We start from the raw sequence: 23,655 nt of genomic DNA, 5'->3' as shown, positions 1-23,655 counted from the left end.
CCCCAACAGTGTGTTTTATTTCTATAAATAAATAGGTTGTGATTTATTTCTCTCTCCTGTGACATGGAACTTCCCTCTGCCTCAGGCATTATCCTCCCCCAATCAAAGAGACAAAATACCCTTCTTCAGCATCAATGTTATCCCCCCAAACTACTCCAGGCATCCCTAAATCCAAACTGAACCCATTTGGTACACATTCTAAATCCAATCAAACTACTTTTCTGTGGAGCACCATCATCAGCCCCTGGCTTCAGGGAGTTTATTATCTATTTGCTGTCCAACACGACTTGGCATTATATAAGGTCTGCAGAAAGCAGATCTGGTTTCCCCAAGCTCTGTAAACTACTCTCAAAACAATGCCCAAGGTGACCCCGAGTGGCATGGTGCTCAGCAGCCGAGGCTTTTTCTTCTGATTATCATCATAATCTCCAACAGCAGCAGCACACACTGAGGGCAGCCCACTGTGTGCTAGGCACTGCTCTCAGGACTGCGCGTGCAACTCAGTGGACCCTCAAAGTCCTATTTTTTGGGCCTTGTTCGCAGAGGAATAGACTGAGGGCCAGAGATGCTAAATAACTTGCTTAAGACCACACATTAGTAATGGCCAAGCCCAGGTTCTTCCATGAATTGTTCAACCAAGCTCTCCCAGCTTGAGTTTTCTTCTCTGAAAATTAGGGAATCTCTACTTCATTAGGTTTTAATTTGGATTAAATGAGAAACTGCATAGAAGGTGCTTAGCACCAGATCTGCTACATGCTAAGTACTCAATGAGTGATAGCCGCTGTTTGCAATTAGTGTGAATGTGTGTGTTTGATTTTTTGGAAATGTTATGGTTCTAGACATTTAAGGAGGGTCTTACATTTTGGAGAGGAACTTGTTACACTTCAGGATGGATGCTTCCACATAACTACAAAAACATTCTGTTAAGGAAGGCATTTTCCAGATGGCCTGTTCCCTACTAGGAAAAGACTAAACCATTCATGACCAGAACTAGGTATATCTTGAGCAGAGGGAGCCACGATGATTCTCAACAGTCCAGAGAATTATGTTAGCTAGTGGCTTGTGTTCTATATTTCCTTTTCAAGGTTTCATACTTATTTAAAATAAATTTTGGAAAATGTTACATGCTGATTCATGGTTGTATGCTGAAATTTAAACTGGGTTTTGGGCATTTCCAATCAAGACTTTATGGGGAAAGAATGAACTTTAGATAACAGATTCAATTTGTGTTTAAGTAAAAAATTCTCTGTTCTTCAATACTGGCATTTCTGCAGAAATGCTTGACCCTGTTCCTTTCAAGTTCTTGGAACCAGAGGAAACACATAAAGTTGAAGCATTTTAATTGAAAAAATTAATGTGGGAATGTTCCTCAAGGAAACAAAAGCCTGGCACATAGCATCATATTCAAAGTAAAATAACAGAAACCTTTGGAGACAGCAAGAGTCCACAGGCTTCTGTAACGTGACTGGCCCTGTAGTCTACGCTAGCAACCGTAACAGGGCCAAATTTCTAACAGGAATTTCAGGGCATCTCATCACATGGATTCTATTAACAGTGTGGCTCTTTTGGCCTATCTTTAAAATCATCAGACAAAAAAAAAGGATACAATCTTGGAATGAGTTCCCTGATGGAAGCAATCTTGAAAAACCAATTTAAGCATGTTTCTTTGGCCGTGTCATTTACATTCTCTGGAGAGAAGTGATCTGTAATACAAAAACAATAGCCATCAGCCCTCCTAATTCTTGGGATCTGTTACAGCTGCTGTGAATCCTGGGGTAGGAAAATAACAGAGCAGAATAAGAGGTGTGGTACACAGTCCTTCTCCTGCAAATATTATTAGACAATAATAGATGACAATGATAGCTTACACACAGAGGACTTCCAAGCGCCAGGTGCTGTTTGGAGTGCTGTCACTCACCTCACCTAATCAGGTGAGATATCAGCTCACCTAATTGCACAATAGCCCTCTGAGGTGTGCACTTTTATTATACTCTTTAACAGATGTGTAGATCAAGGCACAGAGAAGTTTAGTAACTTGCCCAGAGTACACAGTAAGCAAGTGTAAGAGTTAGAATTCAACTCCACAGTCTGGTTCAACAGTCTACATTCTTAGCCACTGCCTCTAATCATCCAGAGGTTCTTGGCATACCCACCAGAAACTATGATGACATTGCTGAGAATTCCAGAATTTAATTACTTCAGAAACCTGCAAATGTAACATCAAATGTGATCGAAGCTCATGCTCTAAGTACCACATGGGCCAGACCTGAAAGCAAAGCAAAGCAAGGTCCTGAGGTGAGACAGCAGCCAGAGGTTGGCTGCCAGCTCAACACTGCCTCCAAGCCTTTAAGTCACCTTGTGGCAAAACTGCCAGTTTCCCCCATTATCTGTTCTCTTCCTCTGTAATAGACCTCTTGCTTTTCTGCTGGGCATTTCGTGTCCTTGCACCTAGGTGTGGCCACGTGACCAAGTTCTGGTCCCAGGATATAAAAAGAAGTACAGCTTCCGGGAAAGTTCTTTAGGTAAAGAGGCTTGGCCTCCTTGACTCCTTCTTCCTTCCTGCTGGCTGGAATGCAGATACTAAGGCTGGATGGAACCTCTGTAACCACCTTGAAACATGAGAGCAACAAGACAGAAGACAGGATCCCTGGCACCACAAGCTGGCTGCCCCACTGGCCCTGACATTCCTTCCTGTTATTTTGAGTTTTCTAGCACTGACACTCAAGCCTAATCTTGACATACATCCTAAGGAATGGGAAGAGAATAAGGAAAAATGGAAAAAAAACTCAAAACAAAAAACTCAACACCACCAAGAAGGCCACTGCTGAACTCTCAAATAGAAAACATTTTACCTGAGTTCTGAACCACCCCCAAGCCCACCACTGGATGTGTCTTCTACTTACAGTGTTCAATCAAAAGGGGAGGATTATTTAAGATAGCAAATGAATGTTAACTCGTCACTTTTTGTCCCTGATTCTGCTTTTTGCTACTTGGTGGTATACGATTAAGATGATCAAAATTCCTATGGAATCAGCAAAGAGATAAACCTCTAGGCACTTCATTAGCAGAGAACAGTCCTTCACCACAACTGCAGACATTTTGGAACTGCAATCGCAAGTGTTTATTTTTGGATGTTCTGGCAAACTTGAACCATTCAAGAATTATTCACTTGCCATTTTCAAGGGGAAGAGAAATTACCATTTCCCTTTGCTGGACTGAACCCATGCACTTAAAGTAACTTTCAAGTCCCAAAAGATGTAGACAGGAACAGATAGGGGTTATTCTTAAATTCATTTGTCAACCTTGCCTTGTGCAACAGGGAGGGGTGAGACTAATTTCCCTTCAGATGGCTGACTCATGGGACCTGAAACCCAAAAGCGAAAGGAAGTCTCTGAGGTCTTCTAATAAAACCCATCACTTAACAGTTAAGGGAAGAGAGGTTCAGAAGAGAGCTGGAAGTCATACTAAAGGCAAGCTGCCCTGCATATATACCCACTGTAAGCTACACAATCGTCTACATACACCAAAGCAAGGCGTTGAGCTTTCCTTCCAGCTCAAGAGAGAAGTTAGGAAAAGAACTATGCTATGCAGAACTTTAAAATCTTAAAGCTAACTAAACAATATACCCCTTTACTTCATTTGCTCAATACAAATGTTTTAAGAACCAACTAAAGGAGGGAGAAGCCAAGATGGTGGTGTGAGTAGTTCAGCGGAAATCTCCTCCCAAAAAACATATATATTTTTGAAAATACAACAAATACAACTATTCCTAAAAGAGAGACCAGTGGATACAGTACAACAGCCAGGCTACACCTACATCTGTGAGAAATGAGCATCACACGAAGGGGGTAAGACCCAAGCTGTGGCCCGGCAGGACCCAAGCGCCCCCCCTCACCCCAGGCCCCAGGCAGGAATAAAGGAGTCAGAGTGGGCAGGGAGTGAAAGCCCAGGACTATTAAACAACCAGCTTTAGTAATCCACGCAGGGATCGCAGACACACAGTGCACGGTGTGCTGGATATTAGAGAAACGGAAAAGCGCAACCTGCTCCCCTGGGACAAAAGAAAAGCGAGTGCTTTTTGAAAGTCTTAAAGGGACAGGGACCTCACAGCTGGATGGAATCGTCCCGGCACACTCAGTCCAGCAGCTGGGAATCCCGGGGAACATTAGAAACCTAACTGCCTGGGCAGCAGTGCAGCCCTGAAGCCCCTCATGGTGATAAGCAGCCTCCAGTCGTTCCCCTGGCTGGCGCAAACTGTGACACACCAGCCCAGTAGTGTGAGAGAGGCTGCGCGCGCCCGCAGTGGGGAGCAGCCACGCATGCCGGCGGCGGCGGTGCCAGAGGGGCCTGGAAGTGGCCCGTGTGAGCAGGTGGCGGCAGCAGCCAAGCGACCCGGTAGCGGCATGCACAATCCTGAGGTGGCGGCGGCCGAGGGGCCTGAGAGAGGCCCATGTGAGCTGGCGGTGGAGGCAGGCAAGCGGCCCGGGAGCAGCCGCACCCCAAGCAGCCACCCAGAATCTTCTCCCAGCGCACAGCCGCCCGGGCCAGACCCAAGGCCGCTGCCACTCCCCGCAGGGCTCTGGGCTACCCTGACAAAGACCCCGCCCACTGCAGCTTTGGGGGTTAACCTGGAGGCTGCTCCAGGAGTGCCGGTAACTGACACAGGCAGTGGAGAAGGGCAAGGTGATTAGCAAGCAGGAAAGGACATTGTTCTCCCAGCTGACACATGCACTACCTGCCTACAGCTACCTCTATCATCATGAAAAGGCGGAAGAATTTGGTCCAGTCCAGAATTACCCAGACAACCCCTGAGAGAGGGCCTGGGGAGATAGATATAACCAATCTCCCCGAGAAAGAATTCAAAATAAAGGTCATAACCATGCAGATGAATCTGCAGAGAAATATGCAAGAGTTAAAGTATAAAGTTTGGAGGGAGAATACAGATACGAAACAATCTCTGGAAGGACTTAAGAGCAGACTGGATGAGGTGCAAGAGGCCATTAATGGAATAGAAATCAGAGAACAGGAACACAGAGAAGCTGAGGCAGAGAGAGATAAAAGGATCTCCAGGAATGAAAGAATATTAACAGAACTGTGTGACCAATCCAAACGGAACAATATTGGCATTATAGGGGTACCAGAAAAAGAAGAGAGAGAAAAAGGGATAGAAAGTGTCTTTGAAGAAATAATTGCTGAAACTTCCCAAAACTTGGTGAGGAAATACTCTCTCAGACCATGGAGGCGCACAGAACTCCCAAAGCAAGGGACCCAAGGAGGACAACACCAAGACATATAATAATTAAAATGGCAAAGATCAAAGACAAAGACAGAGTATTAAAGGCAGCCAGAGAGAGAAAAAAGGTCACCTACAAAGGAAAACCCATTAGGCTACCATCAGACTTCTCAACAGAAACCATACAGGCCAGAAGAGAAAGGCATGACATATTTAATGCAATGAAACAGAAGGGTCTTGAACCAAGAATACTGTATCCAGCATGATTATCATTTAAACATGAAGGAGGGATTAAACAATTCCCAGACAAGCAAAAGTTGAGGGAATTTGCCTCCCACAAACCACCTATACAGGGTATTTTAGAGGGACTGCTCTAGATGGGAGCACACGTAAGGCTAAATAGATGTCACCAGAGAAAACAAAATCACACCAAAGAAAGCAGACCAACCAAATACTACCTAAAGGCAAAAAATAAAATCAACTACTCACAAAAGCAGTCAAACGAAACACAAAAGAACACAGAATAAAATACCTAACATATAAATAATGGAGGAGGAGGAATAAGAAGGGAGAGAAGTAAAGAATCAGCAGGCTGTGCTTATAATAGCTTAATAAGCGAGTTGGGTTAGACAGTTAGATAGTAAAGAAGCTACCCTTGAACCTTTGGTAACCACAAATCTAAAGCGTGCAATGGCAATAAGTACATATCTTTCAATAATCACCCTAAATGTAAATGGACTGAATCACCAATCAAATGACACAGAGTAATAGAATAGATAAAAAAGCAAGACCCATCTATATATTGCTTATAAGAGACTCACCTCAAACCAAAACACATACACAGACTAAAAGTCAAGGGATGGAAAAGATATTTCATGCAAACAATAGGGAGAAAAAAGGAGGTGTAGCAGTACTGGTATAAGACAAAATAGACTTCGAAACAAAGAAAGTAACAAGAGATAAAGGAGAACATTACATTACGATAAAGGGGTCAGTCCAACAAGAAGATATAACCATTATAAATATATATGCACCCAATACAGGAGCACCAACATATGTGAAACAAATACTAACAGAATTAAAGGAGGACATAGAATGCAATGCATTCATTCTAGGAGACTTCAACACACCACTCACTCCAGAGGACAGATCCACCAGACAGAAAATAAGTAAGGACACAGAGGCACTGAACAACACACTAGAACACATGGACTTAACAGACATCTACAGAACTGTACACCTAAAAGCAGCAGGACAGACATTCCTCTCAAGTGCACATGGAACATTCTCCAGAATAGACCACATACTAGGCCACAAAAAGAGCCTCAGTAAATTCCAAAAGATTGAAATTCTACCAACCAACTTCTCAGACCACAAAGGCATAAAACTAGAAATTAATTGTACAAAGAAAACAAAAAGGCTCACAAACACATGGAGGCTTAACAACATGCTTCTAAATAATCAATGGATCAATGACCAAATTAAAACAGAGATCAAGCAATATATGGAGACAAATGACAAAAACAGCATAAAGCCCCAACTTCTGTGGGACACAGTAAAGGCAGTTCTAAGAGGAAAGTATATAGCAATCCAGGCCTATCTAAAGAAGGAAGAACATTCCCAAATGAATAGTCTAAAGACACAATCACTGAAACTGGAAAAAGGAGAACAAATGAGGCCTAAAGTCAGCAGAAAGAGGGACATAATAAAGATCAGAGAAGAAATAAAGTTGAGAACAAAAAATAATAGAAAAAAAAATCAATGAAACCAAGAGCTGGTTCTTTGAAAAAATGAACAAAACAGATAAGCCCCTAGCCAGACTTATAAAAGAAAAAGAGAATCTACACACATCAACAGAATCAGAAACAAGAAAGGAAAAATCATGACAGACCCCACAGAAATACAAAAAATTATTAGAGAATATTACGAAAATCTATATACTAACTAGCTGGAAAACCCAGAAGAAATGGACAACTTCCTAGAAAAATACAACCTTCCAAGACCAAGGAAGAAACAAAAAATCTAAACAGACCAATTACCAGCAAAGAAATTGAAGCGGTAATCAAAAAACTACCCAAGAACAAAACTCCTGGGCCAGATGGATTCACCGCTGAATTTTATCAGACATATAGAGAAGACATAATACCCATTCTCCTTTAAGTTTTCCAAAAAATAGAAGAGGAGGGAATACTTCTAAAGTCATTCTATGAAGCCAGCATCACTCTGATACCAAAACCAGGCAAAGACCCCACAAAAGAAAATCATAGACCAATATCCCTGATGAACATAGATGCAAAAATACTCAACAAAATATTAGCAAACTGAATTCAAAAATACATCAAGAGGATCATACACCATGACCAAGTGGGATTCATCCCAGGGATGCAAGGATGGTACAACATTCGAAAATCCATCAACATCATCCACCACATCAACAAAAAGAAGGACAGAAACCACATGATCATTTCCATAGATGCTGAAAAAGAATTTGACAAAATTCAACATCCATTCATGATAAAAACTCTCAACAAAATGGGTATAGAGGGCAAGTACCTCAACATAGGCCAGATATGACAAACCCACAGCCAACATCATACTTAACAGCGAGAAGGTGAAAGCTTTTCCTCTAAGATCAGGAACAAGACAGGGATGCCCACTCTCCCCACTGTCATTCAATATAATACTGGAGGTCCTAGCCACGGCAATTAGACAAAACAAAGAAATACAAGGAATCCAGATTGTTAAAGAGGAAGTCAAACTGTCACTATTTGCAGATGACATGATACTATACATAAAAAAACCCTAAAGCCTCCATTTCAAAACTACTAGAATATCTGAATTCAGCAAAGTTGCAGGAAACAAAATTAATACACAGAAATCTGTGGCTTTCCTATACACTAACAATGAATTAACAGAAAGAGAAATCAGGAAAACAATTCCATTCACAATTGCATCAAAAAGAATAAAATACCTAGAAATAAACCTAACCAAGGAAGCGAAAGACCTATACCCTGAAAACTACAAGACACTCTTGAGAGAAATTAAAGAGGACACTAACAAATGGAAACTCATCCCATGCTCTTGGCTAGGAAGAATTAATATTGTTAAAATGGCCATCCTGCCTAAAGCAATCTATAGATTCAATACAATGTCTATCAAAATACCAACTACATTCTTCAATGAACTGGAACAAATAATTTTAAATTCATATTGAATCATAAAAAAAAACCGAATAGCCAAAAAGCAATCCTGAGAAGGAAGAATAAAGTGCGGGGGATCTCGCTTCCCAACTTCAAGCTCTACTACAAAGTCACAGTAATCAAGACAATTTGGTACTGGCACAAGAAAAGACCCACAGACCAGTGGAACGGAATAAAGAGTCCAGATATTAAACCAAACATATACGGTCAATTAACGTATGATAAAGGAGCCATGGACATACAATGGGGAAATGACAGCCTCTTCAACAGCTGGTGTTGGCAAAACTCGACAGCTACATGTAAGAGAATGAAACTGGATCATTGTCTAACCCCATACACAAAAGTAAATTCGAAATGGATCAAACACCTGAATGTAGGTCATGAAACCATAAAACTCTTAGAAAAAAACATAGGCAAAAATCTCTTGGACATAAACATGAGCCACTTCTTCATGAACATATCTCCCCGGGCAAGGGAAACAAAAGCAAAAATGAACAAGTGGGACTATATCAAGCTGCAAAGCTTCTGTACAGCAAAGGTCACCACCAAGAGAACAAAAGGACATCCTACAGTATGGGAGAATATATTCATAAATGACAGATTTGACAAAGGGTTGACATCCAAAATATATAAAGAGCTCATGCACCTCAACAAACAAAAAGCAAAAAATCCAATTAAAAAATGAGCAGCAGAACTGAATAGATGGTTCTCCAAAGATGAAATTCAGATGGCTAACAGACACATGAGAAGATGCTCCACATCGCTGGTCATCAGAGAAATACAAATTAAAACCACAATGAGATATCACCTCACACCAGTAAGGATCGCCACCATCCAAAAGACAAACAACAACAAATGTTGGTGAGGTTGTGGAGAAAGGGGAATCCTCCTACACTGCTGGTGGGAATGTAAACTAGTTCAACCATTCTGGAAAACAGTACGGAGGTTCCTCAAAAAACTCAAAATATAAATGCCATTTGACCCAGGAATTCCACTCCTAGGAATTTACCCTAAGAATGCAGCAGCCCAGTTTGAAAAAGACATATGCACCCCTATGTTTATCGCAGCACTATTTACAATAGCCAAGAAATGGAGGCAACCTAAGTGTCCATCAGTAGATGAATGGATAAAGAAGATGTGGCACATATACACAACGGAATATTATTCAGCCATAAGAAAAAACAAATCCTACCATTTGCAACAACATGGATGGAGCTAGTGGGTATTATGCTCAGTGAAATAGGCCAGGCAGAGAAAGACAAGTATCAAATGATTTCACTCATCTGTGGAGTATAAGAACAAAGAAAAAAACCAAAGGAACAAAACAGTAGCAGACTCACAGAACCCTAGAATGGACTAACAGTTACCAAAGGGAAAGGGATTGGGGAGAATGGGTGGGAAGGGAGGGATAAGGGGAAAAAAAGGGGCATTAGTATTGCAGACTTAAACTAGGGGGGAGCATGGGGAAGGCTGCACAACACACAGAAGACAAGTAGTGATTCTATAGCATCTTACTACGCTGATGGACAGTGACTATAATGGGGTATGTGGGGGGGACTTAACCATGGGGGGGTCTAGTAAACATAATGTTGCTCATGTAATTGTGTAGATTAATGATATCAAAATTATAAAAAAATTAAGTATTAGAATACAGAATGAATTAAGGGGAGTGGTTTCTAGAGAAGGGTAGCTAGAGAAGGCTCCTGTCAAGCTGGCGTTGTAACTGAGCCCTGAATTTCAAAAAGGATCCAGCAATGTTTAGATACGGAGGAAACGTTTTCCATGAAGAAGAAATATCAAGGGCAAGGGCCCTGAGGTATGGGTGACCTCTGGCATGGTTAAAGTGGAGGAAAGCAAGCCAATGTGGTGAGCAGCAAGGGGAGAAGTGGGCATCACATACCAGGTCACACAGGGTTGCAGCCTTGGCAAAGAGTATGAGAGTTTTTCTCAGTACAATGGAAACTCCTTGAAGGATTCTGAGCAGAGGAATGACATGACATGACACGATTTATCCCTTGGCACTTGGCTGCTACATGGAGAATGAACTCAGAATTTGGAAATTAATTCCGAAGAGACATTGCTGTAATGAAGAGCAGAGATTTCTTCCTTCTAGTTCTCATTTATTTTTCTTCTCTGTGCTTCTTTTTCCAATCCTGAACTTCCGTGGGTATTTTAGGAGGGGGTAGGAGACCCATGAGTCTAGTTCTCTTTCATCTGCCAAGTCTCTACCCTAGCTGAGAGGTCTCTTTACAGAATAGTGTTTATAGGGGTGCCACATCATCTTAAGAGGTGCCTGAAGGCCAGGTCAGGTAAGGACACTGCTGAATCAGATGCAGCCTAATCAGCCATGGGGAAAATAAAGATGGGAGGGCCCACAGCTTATGATGAGAACCCCCCATACAATAAACCCAAACTATTTCTCCCAAGATAGAAATAGTTATTTCATCCCTTGGAGTGGATGATATCTTTACATATGTACTAAATTAAGAGATGTCAGAAAAAATTACCACATCCAGTAGTATGTACTTCCCATGACCCAAAGGACACCAGTATGTTTCTAAATGCATAAGAGCTATGCTTTAGTTAAAATTCCTGAAGGTGAAGGGCTCCAAAATTAAATTCACCCATCAGAACTTGATTCAGATAGAAAGAATAAGCACACACATGCCACCAGAGGTGGCAGAATTCTGCACAGATTTCAAAAGCTTTCTTCACAATTACTGTTAAGAGTCATTCCCAAGATCATGGACTTTGGGAAAAAGGCTTCCCCACTCCCTTTCAGGTTCCTGGAACCAGGGAACACATGTAGGTGAAGATTTTAACCGAAAGGGGGAAAAAAAATGAAGAAATTATTTTCAAGAGAACAAAAGCCTGATTTGTGTTGCTCAAGGTCAAAAACAGGTATTGGGGAAGGAAGAATTTTAGTGCTAAAAGTGCTAATTAATATATTTGGACAAGGACTAGAATAGGAAAATAGCCTTTTATCTTGACTTTTTATAGTTTAGGATGAGTTATTAGTAATTTTTCCCTTTTATAGTTTAGGAAGGGTTACTAGTAATTTTTCCTTAATTGTCTCTAAAATGTTGTTTGTATAGTTAGTGAACATGGGGAGCAAGGAAAATTATTGCAGTAATGTAAACTCAAATGCCTCTGGAGGCCAGGTAGGTAATGTGCATATTTTTAAGTGGTTAGGTATTGAACAATAGGAAGGAGTAGAACCTGTATCAAGCAGCATTTTAAAAAACACTGTTGAGGCCGAAGAAAACACCTATTTGGGTTTAATCCTGCCTATAGGCTAAGCGTTCACTGCTGTTGGCATAGCACATGAAGTACAAGTTGGTGAGTATAAATTAAATAAATGTACCCCGATTTCCCAAATTCTTAAGCTGACAGAGAGGTCTTTTCCATTTCTTACTCAGACTGGTCTCCTGCCTACCTTTCCTGGCTGCCTCCTTAATCTTGAAAAATCCAGGATGTGGGAGATGTTAAAAACAACACAGGTATGATGTGGTGCAGGGGAGTGTCCAGAGCAGTACCACCCAGTAGAAGTATCATGTGAGCCACGTTCAGAGAATGTAAAACAGGTGAAATTTTAGTAATATACTTCATTCAACCCAATTCATCCAAAGTATCACTTCAACAGGTAATCAGTATTAAAAAAAATTTTAATGAGGTATTTCATGGTCTTTTATTTGCATTAACCCTCTGACACCCAGTGTATTTTTTACTACTCACAGCACGTCACTTGGGACTGAACAGATCACAAGTGCTCAAAAGCCCTGTGTGATTGGTGGCCGCTGACGCAAGGTCAGCACCCAGAAAGAGCACATTAGTTAGGCTCTCACTAGCACACAGCAGGGCTGAGGGCAAGTCCCTGAGTCTTCCACACTGGGTCTGCCCCTCTCTGATGAGACGAGATGGTTCCTAAGAATTCCTCTCTCCCTGAAGGTCTGAAGAGTTCTGTCACTTTCTGGGAAATAAGTATATTATATAGTTTAAAAAATATAGATAGATAACTAGATGGATGTAGGAAAGAAGGAAAAAATGAATGAGCAGAGGTAGAATTATGGGTTCTTGTTGCTGATGCCATCACCTGGCCAGGAACAGGAGGGGGAACGGATGTGGAGGGAGCTTGCTGTACCTCGCACAGCTGAGAACATTTCCTTGGAGCAGTGCTAGGAACTGGAAGAGGGGTTAAAAGGAAAGGGAAGTTGCTGCTGAAAGTTTCATGTTGCCAGACACATCATCACCATTTATATGACAGAGAAATTCATAACTGAGTTGCCCCATTACAACTTCCTGAGAATTTTTAATTGATTGGCAATACACTTAAGGCAAACATCTTTTGGGCATGGATTGTAGATTCAAAGCATCTGTTATTATTGGTTTATTTGACATTGTTCTTTAACATAGATAAAGTTGTTTTTCAAGAGTAATTTGCTTCTTAGGAGAGATATGTGGGAAAAATATTAAAATGTCAAGCAGCAGAGGAATTTCAGTTGGCATAAAAATTCAGCTGAATTTAACTATAATACCTTTTCATTTTCGTGGATTCATATTACCTCCCAAATTTCTAGCCAGGCCATTTGAAAACCTAATGTTTTTAAAAGACTGAGATAATCAGAGATCTATAAAGGTGTTTCTTTTTACTTTTAATACATACACATCCCCCAATGAAAAACAACCTCCTATCAGATCTCAATAAATCATGACTTGATATAAACGTTCTAGTCCTGAGTGTAGGGTGGAATGAAACTGGTAGTAGAGCTATGACATTACCTGGTAAGACGCTGCGGTTATCCACACACATAGAAAAGATACGCTCATACACAAGCCTTCCTGGGGAGAAAAGGACATGTGGTGTTAGCATCTCACCTTTCAGGAGCAAACACTAAATAAACGTTTGTTAATTAGGGACACAGATGGTGTTTCCCAGAGATGCTTAAACTTGTGGTAGTATGCTACCACCTAGTGGGACAAATTTTAAACTACATTTCTTTGGTTTTTAATAAAAAGAGGGCACCTTTACTTTGAAAGGCAGGAAAGTGATCTTTCTCTCCTTAGAAACTTACCTGAAACTTACAACCAAAGGGGCCTCAGGAGCCTGCACTCACTCAGAGGAGACTGGTGCACAGTGCACATTATATTTTAAGCCAGAGGCTGCAGACGGGAGCTCACGGGCAGAATTTAGCCAGTGATCCATTTGTTTGATCCAGAACACAAGGGCCCAAGAGTGTTTCCACATTTTTTTAAGTTGGTTGCCAAGAGGTAAAAACTTTCATTCACATGGAAAATCCAATTTCCTGCTTCTTCACATAAGATGTGCCAAAAATGGCCCATATCCCTTTAGAATAAAAATGAGCTACAAGACAGTATAGTACCTGCACTGAGATATGACATATATACTACCCACTGGGCCACAGTCTCCACCACTCCCTATTGTCTCTTGCCAACAGCCTGCTTCACTCATTTATGGTACCTGCCTCAAAGCAACAGAATTGGAGATTCAACTAGAATGCAAGTTCTACGAGGGCAGAGAGTCATTGTTTTGTTCACTGACATATCCCCACTACCCAGATCTGGATGCTCAATATTCATTATATGAATAGATGAACATATTTTGGGTTGTGTGGGTCCCAGGTCACTGGTGCAACTACTTAACTCTGCTGTTATAGCCCAAAAGCAGTCAGGCAATATATAAATAAGTGGATTTGGTGGTGTTCTAATAAAACTTTATTTACAAAAATAAAGTGGGTATTGTGGACACTTGGTCTACAGACCAACCCCTAATCTGGCACAGAAAGCTTTATTTATTCTGTGTGTTTTGGAAAATGCTATTAATATTCAAGGGATAAAAATTAGTTTATCCAATTTCTGGACTGTCCCAAATCATCTTTAATGCCAAATGCATCTCCCTGTACTCATGTTTTTGTTCTTTTTCCATAACTCCTTCATTCAGGGCAGCAAAGAACCATACACCTTATCCATACATGGCAAAAGAGACGGAAAAGTTATAAGGACCATTTTGGCTCAAAGAACTTGAGGTCAGAAGACATCATCAAGAAATGACACAATGCTGGGATCAAGTGCAGGAAGCCAGCCAAGCTCAAGAGTCATCTAGGTGCCTTGCCCATTGTAGACTTACATTACAACCACCTGAAGACACTTGTTGAAAATGTACATTCCTGGGGCCCACCTCAGAGCTAGTGAAAAACAGTATTCTGGAGGGTAAGGAATAGGTGATGAATTTTGAATGACTTTGCTAGGGAATTCAAATGCAAGAACCATGCTTAAACAGAAGAATCAGTGATTCAGGCAGACACCATGGGTCTCTGAGCTAAAACCTGCCTGGGTGGGGGAGTCTCTAAAAACAGTGACAAATCTCCCTCCCCTCCCTCTAAACCAGTGCTTCTTAACCTTGGCTGAACACTCAGAGCGCCTGGGACACTTGAAAATATGCTGATGCCTGCACCTGTCCTCAGAGGTTTGTACGTAAGTGGTCCAGGGCACAGCTTAATCACTGGGAGTGCTTTTAAACACCGTGTGAGTATTTAAAACTCACAGGTTAATTTAACCTGCCCTGGAGTGCAGCCAAGGATAAGAAGCAGTTCTTCACACCAGCAGTTCAATTTAGAAGCTCCCAGAAAGCCTCAGAGAACAAACTTCAGTTCTCAAAGCCACCTGCCTTTTTCCTCCTGGCAAGTAAGTTAAGTGCTCTGCTTACCTGTGGCCATGGGCGCCCTGAGGGAGCCACACCTGGTGCCATGAGCACAGAACCCAGCACGGAACTGCACACAATTCTAACTCAGGCCATCATGCAGCAAGCCAAGATTCTCACCTCCCATGGTGCATGGACTGGACTTAAGAGCAGGAAACGCCTTTATTTCCTCCACAAAACACTTATCATCACACTAAAACCACAAGCAACTCTTATATTTCACCTTCACATGGCTTTATGAAAGCCTTTAACTACAAAATCATTTTGGCCAAACAAGTTTGGTACCAATCTTTTTTTCCTTTGTTAAGTTAGTGGACAGTTGTCTTGAGGAAGAACACCTGATCCTAGATTTGTTTCCTTTTTGATTCACTTTATAAATCAAGAACACTAAAGTGGTAATTGCATTTTCTGAGTACTTACTTTGTGCCAAGCACTGTTCAAAGCTGTTTACACCAATCCTGTCAGCCAGTTCTTAGAAGAGGAAAAACATTATATGCTTTCTATACATGTTTTCATTAATTTTCTTCAGAAACCCCCACAGGCCTTCCTATCATGCTCATTTTACAGGTGAAGAAACTGAGACTCAAGTGCACACAACTCTGGAGGAAGAGAGGCCGGCATGAGATGCAGGCAGAGACCCCAGAGCCCAGCCCTGTGCTCAGCCCCTCTAGTGAAATCCCAACTAAAGTCTAGCACATGCGTCATGCCGCAGATGCCCGGGGCCATGTCCCACATCCCTGCCCAGCGAGATGCTCCAATCCTTGGCCAGCCACTCAGCAACCACTAACCACCTGTCCCTCTACCAACCAGCCCTCCCTACAGAGCAGAGTCATGTCAATATGTGAGAGATGGGCCTCAGCACTCGGAGGCTCCACACCAGTAAGGCAGACATCCACTCTGTTTTTAAGGTGAAAACTGCTCATTTGGTAATGCCCACAACATAACAAAGTCTTCCTGAGCAGCTGCAGATGCAGGCTACCTCACAAGTCCTGAGGAATATTATTTCCAGCAGATCAGACAAGGGCACCACTGGGAACTGTTGGAAGTGAGGGAGAGAGAGGCTGACAGCAGATACTTCACCTGCACGTTTGGTTTTGAACAGGAAACACATTCCCACATTTCAACACTCAGAAAGGCTGCAGAAGGTACTGAGTGAAATTTCTGGGCCCATCCCCATCCATCTCACTGCCCCCACCATCCTCTGAAGGTTCCCACTGAACTTCTTTTAATGCTTGTTTAGGTAAATAAACCTGGATATGAAGTATTCTAATTTTTTCCTTCTCTCTTATATAAAATGGAACATACTCCATAGCTGTTCTGCACCTGGACTTGTTCATGTGGTGATCTGCCCTGGAGAGCTTTCCATGTGGGAACCCAGGGCACGTCCTCATTCTCATGGGCCTCCTAGTCCTCCAGCATATAAAGGTACCACCATCTATTTACCTGGTCCCCTACTGATGGTCACTCAGGTTGTTTCCAATCGTTTGCTATGACAAATGGCATGGATTCCCAGAGGTAAGGTTGCTGGGTCAAAGGTATGCACATCTGTAATTTTCATAGAGAGCAACACTCCCCCCAGAAGCCAATTAGAAGAAAAATAAAACAGGTGCTTTGCAGACTGAACTCAGTTTGAGCCCCAGCTCTGCAGCTCACTGCCCTTGTGACCTCAGGCAAGCCATTTCCTTTGCCTATGCCTCAGGTTTCCATCTGTGAAATGGGTATATTACAGATCTGACCTTGTAACACTGTTAGGAAGATGAGGAGACTTCATGTCTCTAAAGCACCTAGAAGAAAATCAGGCCCAAGAGTATTATCTCTGTTATTCTCAACTCCCAGCCCAGCTAACTTCTAGGATACAGCAAGGATGGCAGGCACCTGCACTATACCCTGACTGCTTAGCTAGCGGACACCAGCAGATGGCTGCCCAAAAGTATTACAAGGTTAATGTCTGGATCTGGCCAGGCTTGCAGGTTAGAAACTGAATCCATTGGTGTCCCCCAGCTAGCCTCACTCAGGGATGCTGACTCACGCAAAAGAAACTTGCAAGAGGCTGGGAGTGAAGGCAGAAGGCCAATGTGTTGATTCACGAGGAGAAACAGGACAGCTGGGGGAAACAGACACAGCCACTGACCTCACTCCCTCTGATGTCCTTGCTCCCAGAGGTGATTTGTGTATGAGGATGAGTCAAGGCCCAAGGGCTGCATACCTGATGTCTATTCTGGATCCCTTCTCATCTCCACTGCCTGCCTGGATCCAAGCCACCCTCACTCTTCACTTGAAGCACTACAGTGGTCTCCTAACTGTGCTCCCTGCCCTGCCCTTGCTCTACAATCTAGTCTCAGCAAAGAAGCCAGAGGGAGCCATTAAAATTCAAATCGGATCAGGTCCCTTCTCTGCTTAACACCCCTAGTGACTCCCCATGTCCTCAGGGTCAGTGTCCATGTCCTTCTAATGGCCTACAAGCCCTGCCAGGATTGTTGGCCATCTCAGCTCCTCTGTCACCACCAATACCCCAGTTACTGCACTCCAGCCACCCAGCCTCTCAATTACCTAAATCTGCCAGGCACGCCCCCACCCCAGGGCCTTTGCACCGGCTATTCCTGGGCCTGACATGGCCCTATCCTCCTGCTCCCACAGGGCATGTGGTTCACCTCTCTCATCCTCCACATATTTGGCTCATGTAGCAACTTCTCAGTGAGGCCTGCTCTGACCACCCTGTTTCAAACTGTACTGTCTCCCCTACCCAGTGTCAACATACCTCAATTTCCCTCATAATCCTGCTGTTTCAATTTTTCCTCCGGGGCACTTATCATCATCTAACACAACCGGGTTTACTTGTTGGTTCTGAATATCCTTTTTTACTAGGACATAAGCCCACAGAGGCAGGGATTTTTATCTCTTATTTGCTGACACATCCTAGTACCCAGTGGAGTGCCTGGGTCATCAGAACCTAATAGGCCCACATTTCAGCTAGGACATCACTCCTTGTGGCCCAATTAGCCCCTCTCCTCCAGCAAAGGCATCACCTTCTTTCTTTTGGGTGACCCAGGCCTGGTTCATGTGCATATTTCACCCCCCAGATACCATGAGTGGCTCAGGGACTGACATGTGATCCAAGCCAGGCCAATGAGATGAAATAAGGGGACTTTGATTGGAATGCCTGGAAAAATGAAGTTATTTCCTTCTCCTGAGACTATCAGCAGCAAAGCTGTTAGAACCTGAGGACACCTTGTGGAGTTTGAGACTGAAGAAAACCCAAGGGAAAGGACTAGAAAATGCAAAGGTCCTAAAGACACTGAGTTCCTGAATCTAGAAACTACCCTTAGACTTGCCAACATAAGCCAATAAAGACCCCCCAACCCTTTCTTCAAAGCTAGAGTGAGTTAGGTTTTCTATCACTTGTTCTAGCTAATGCATGCAGGTCGCGGTCTCCTGTGAATTAAATGGTTGTCTTAATTCTCTTAAATGCCTTGACTGATATTTTGTTTTCTGACATAATAAAAATTCCTATGCGTTCAAGACAAGACTTGCAGGACTGGGAGCCCATGAGTCCCTCCTTGGCAAGAATGGAAATGTCTCCATTCCAATCTCCTTTGTGTTCAGCCCTCAGAAGTCGACCCTGTTTGCTAGCTCTCATGGGACAACTTGCCACTGAGTATCACGTACGATTCACAGGACTGCTAATGGCATGGTGTTCTAGCCAATGACCACTACCAAGAAGCACAGAGGCCTGTTTCCCCAGAAGGACTCCAGGTTATTCTCTTCAGTCTACATCTCTCCGCTGGGAGCCCAAAATTCTGCTGTGGGGTGGAGCATGGGACGAGGGGCAGCCATGATGGTGGAGGAAACCTCGTTAGAGCTGCTGGTGCCACCCAGGTGGGAGAGGACTGTGGCTTGGACCAAGGTCTTAACAGTGAAGACACAGAAAATTATGGACATAGTGGGGAGAGATTTTGGGAGGCTGAACTGAAGAACCTGGTGAAGGACTGGACATAGGGCATAGAGGAGACATGGCACTTAGTTTTGCAGCATGGGCAATAGGGCGTATGGTGCTGCCATTGCCCATGTCAGAAACCCACTGTGGGGAAAGGGCTGGGAGGAGATGCCAACCAAGTTCAGTTCTGGCAAAGTGAGTTCCGCATGCCATGAGATGGTAATGGACCCAAGCTGGTTCTCCCCAGCTTCACTCACTCACTTTGCCAGCCTATCAAAAGATTAGGAAACACTTCATACAAGGTTCTTTCTAAACCAGAAGGGTCTTGTTAATGAGATGTGGTGAAATGGGGTAGTCTGGTCTCCTTCATGATTCACCTAATCACTTAAACCAGAACAAACCTAATGTGAAACGACTCTACTATCCAACTTCTGGCAAAACAAACGTGTTTCCGAGATCTAAGATGAACAGGATTAGTACTTACCAAATGTATCAAGTATGTCGGTGATAAGGACAAATTTGCTTGGGTAGAACTGAATAACACTTGTGTCTGAAAGAAGTTTTGAACACTAGAAAAAGAGAAAAGAAAATTCACATTGCATGTCTGCCTTGGTTGGAACACTCCAGGCCTGGAAAAATAACAACTTCTACAAACAAGTACAGGTGCTCACCCCATGCCAAGCCCCGTGCTAGACACAAATAAGATGATGATAAGCAAAACCACCATCCTTCCGACAAAGGGAGCCAGACTCTGCTCACAGCAGCGCCTCCTAAGGAAAAACTACCGGTTCCCTCCAGGGAAACTACAGGATTGAGAAACCTCATCCAGAAGGGTCTCTGCTCACACACTGAACTAGTAGGATCAGCACTCCAGTCACCAAAGGAAGCTGACATCTCTCCCGTCAGAGTCCTCGCGATGACTCGATCTCTGTTCCAACTGCTTTTCGGCATGGTTTCCTCTGGTTTATTTCAGGATGGTCTTGATTTCTTAAATATTGTTTTCTAGGAAATGACTCCATAAGTAAATCTCTAGGGTTTATTAAGCTAGCATTTATTATTTATACTCACTCCCTATGTCCTTCTAAAAGGAAATATGACAAGCTTTGCAGAGTACCTGTTTCTTCTCGGAACTATGATCTTCAACCCGAGGAACATTTTGGCTTTGCAAGGTATCACTCAATCCCTGTGTTATCTACCACTCATGCCAGAGGGCCAGAAACACGTTCAGGCCTCTTAACAGAAAACTGCAGCTACCCAATGGGACCCCAAATACCCCAGATTAAGTCCTTGTTATAACCAGAAACAAAAAATCTGTTTTGATTTTGAAGACCTAAATGTAATGCCCTAAAGTCTTTACAAATTCAAAAGTCAGCATAAGGAACTAAATAACTGCACATTTTATCATTCCAACGACGGCTGACCCTCAGACAGAAAAATGTCACTGAAAAACAAAAATATCGGGACACTTAGAAAGGGTCTTCTAGTATGCATTTCCAACATGCAGGGAATGGTTACAATGTTTATAGTATCAAGAGGTAGGTTGCCCTTATTGAAAAAACAACAATGTCTACAAACAAGTACAGGTGTTTTCAGTTTAGTGTTGTTACTCAGTATATAAATTGTTAGATTCACCAAGTTTCTCCTTAACATTACATGCCTAAAAGTAAATAACACGTGGAATTTGTGAACAGGCCTCTTACAGCCCAGATGTTATGGGGGTAGGAGTGCAGAGGGGGTAGGGGAAGGTAAGCTGTTAAAACAATGGTGTTGACACCAAATGTGGCATTTGGATGTGCGGAGAACTTCATTTCCTGAGGCCTCAGCTTCGGGTGCTTCATAGGCCCTTTATGAGAGCTCCAACTCAAACAATTACCCCAGGAGATTTTAAGGCTTGGAAAAAGCAAACAACTCAGAATCCTAGAGACAGTTTACAATACACATCTCCTGGTTCCTACCCAGAGCCCCTCAGAGATGAGTTACTGGCCACTGGTGAGGTGACAGAGACAGAATTCAAACAGAAGATTTCAAATGAAACACAGCTGGGGCTGCTTCCTAACAACTGTGTATTTTTCTCCCAAGCTGGTACCAGAGAACATGCATTCTATTCAAGGATAATAGGAAGCAGGATTTTTTAAATCCAAAATTAAGGTCATAATAGTGTTATACTTTGAAGTTCCCTTTTAAAAATCACTTTTGATTCCAGATTTTTAAACCTTTGGTGCAGTTTCTTAAATAACAATCAGGTGCCCCAGGGTATATGTTAAAAACATAGATTCCTGCTCCAAGCAAAACCTACTGGTCAAAACCTCCAGCCGAGGCACCAGGGAATAAGTATTTTTAACTAGAGCTCCAGGTGACTGCTACACACAGAAATAAGCCCAGGATACACTGGGCAGGTGACATCCACAATCCATAGCACATTCTGCATGGACTAAGCATTCTACAGACCAAGTGTTTGCAGCTTCCGGATCATCTGGGGAGCTTTGAAAAATAATGCCACCTGGGTCTCATCCCCAGGGACTCTGATTAAGCTGGTCTAGGGTGCAACTTGAACTCAGGATTTTTTAAGGCTTCCAAGTGATTTTAATGTACAGCCAAGGTTGAGAATCACTGTGACAAACATTTCCTGAACAACTGACTGATAAATTACCCTGCCTGGAATACTTGGTATGGAAATTATTAACATTGCTGGAAAAATACTAAAAGGGTGTTTTTGGTTTGTTTCCAAACCAAATAATGATTTATCCACTGTAAACTCACTATTGTCAAATTAGCAATATTCTAGAACAATGCTAGCAGTTTCTTAAGTTAGGATTAAAATATATATATTTGAATAACCAAAGCAAATGGATAAATAAAAAGACAACCTATGGCTGAGTACTAAGAAAGGATGGATGGAAGGAAGAAAGGAAGCAGACTAATCAGAGAACAACCACTACTCAGAATTTATGAAAAAAAAAAAAATCCTAAAAATCGTAAGAAAAATACAAATAACGTAATGGAGAAATGACCTAAGGGAATCAACAAAAGGCATTTTACAGAAAAGGAAACCCCAGTGACCAATAAACATGTGAAAAGATATTCAATCTTCTTATAATCAGGGAATTGCAAATGAAAACCACGATAAAATATGATCTTATTACCTCCTAAATTGGAAGAATTGGAATAGACAGCCTGCTCATACCAAATGCTGGTAGGCAGCTGAACAGTACAGACGTCCTTACTCCTTGCTACTCCAAGTGTGTGCTGGCACGGTCACTGGGGGACCAGCTGGCATGAGGCTCACACCCTGCACCCGGCAATCCTATTCTTAGGTATGGGCCTTTTTCTAGACAGAGGCCAGAAGACTGTGTAACAGTGTTCACTGCAACATAATTCATAATTATGAAAGAAGAAAAAGAAAAGGAAAGAACCAGATAATGATTTATCCACTGTAAACTCACTATTGTCAAGATAGCAAATCTCTCCTCTTGAGCTGCAGGGGCAACACAATCCCTATAAAAATCCTTAAGAGGTTTGGGGGCTTTAGGTGGAGGGGGCAGTGAGGGGGTAGAAACTGACAAGCTAATCCTAAAAGCCATGTGGAAATGCAAAGGACCCAGAATTGCCAAAACAATTTTGAAGAAGGATAAATCAAAACCTTGCACTAACCAGTTTTAAGACTTACCGTAAAGCTAGAGTAATCAAGACAGTGTGGATGAGGCACGACCTTGGATGAGGCAGAGTTCTTAGATATAACTCCAAAAGCATGAGCCAAAAAAAGACAAAACTGATAAACTGGACTTTATTCAAATTAAGAACTCCAATTATTTCAAATGATACCATTATGAAAATACAGACACACCACAGGTTAGGAGAAAATACCTGTAGATCAAATATTTGACAAAGAACTTGTATCAAGCATATATAAAGAATTGTTACAACTCAACAAGAAGATAACCTGATTCTAAAAATGGGCAAGTCTTGCATAGACATTTCACTAACAAAGACATAAAAATGGCCACCAACATATGAAAAGATGTTCAACATCATTTGTCTGTAAGGATATACAAATTAAAACCACAATGAGATACTACTTCAAACCTACTAGGACGGCTATAATCAAGACAGCCAATAATACGTGTTGGAAAAAATGTAGAACTATAACCCTCATATACTGATGGTGGGAACACCAGTGGTGCAGACACTTTGGAAAGCCATTTGGCCATTTCCAGAAAAATTAAACATAAACCTAACATATGTCTCAGAAATTCCACTCCAAGGAATCTACCGAAGAGAAATGAAAAGGGATGTCTATAGAAAGACTTGCATGAAAATGTTCATAGGAGCACCATTCATAACGGCCAGAGTGTAAACAACCCACATGTCCATCAGCTTGTTATAAGGTAAGTAAAATGTGGTTATCCATACCCTGGAATACTATTCAGTAGTGTAAAGGTATGAAGTACTGATCTTACCACATGATCCCATGTACATGGAATGTTCAGGAAAGGCAAATTTATAGTCAGTAAACAGACCAGTGGTTTTCTGGTGTTGGAAGTGGCAGTGGGGTCTGACTAGACAGGCTTGA

General features: G+C 42.3%; 1 protein-coding gene across 11 annotated transcripts in view; it reads right to left on the bottom strand.

Moving 5' to 3' along the window:
• VPS35L (VPS35 endosomal protein sorting factor like) overlaps window positions 1–23,655 on the bottom strand; it is a 123,710-nt gene that overhangs the window by 78,524 nt on the left and 21,531 nt on the right. For all 11 annotated transcript variants that reach the window (XR_008992127.1, XR_008992126.1, XM_036917067.2 and 8 more), the window contains exons 8-11: window positions 19,570–19,654; window positions 13,213–13,272; window positions 1,607–1,703; window positions 860–907 (exon numbers count right to left, since the gene is read on the bottom strand). Coding sequence is in view for 9 of the 11 variants with exons in the window: in XM_036917067.2 (XP_036772962.2) it covers window positions 860–907; window positions 1,607–1,703; window positions 13,213–13,272; window positions 19,570–19,654 (290 nt within the window). In the remaining 2 variants the exon portion in view is untranslated. The remainder of the gene's footprint in view (window positions 1–859; window positions 908–1,606; window positions 1,704–13,212; window positions 13,273–19,569; window positions 19,655–23,655) is intronic.

The sequence above is a fragment of the Manis pentadactyla genome, chromosome 10 (genome assembly GCF_030020395.1).
Source record: "Manis pentadactyla isolate mManPen7 chromosome 10, mManPen7.hap1, whole genome shotgun sequence".
NCBI lineage: Eukaryota > Metazoa > Chordata > Mammalia > Pholidota > Manidae > Manis > Manis pentadactyla.
The sequence above is the reverse complement of the archived record's forward strand: the minus strand, read 5'-3'. Positions and strand labels throughout refer to the sequence as shown.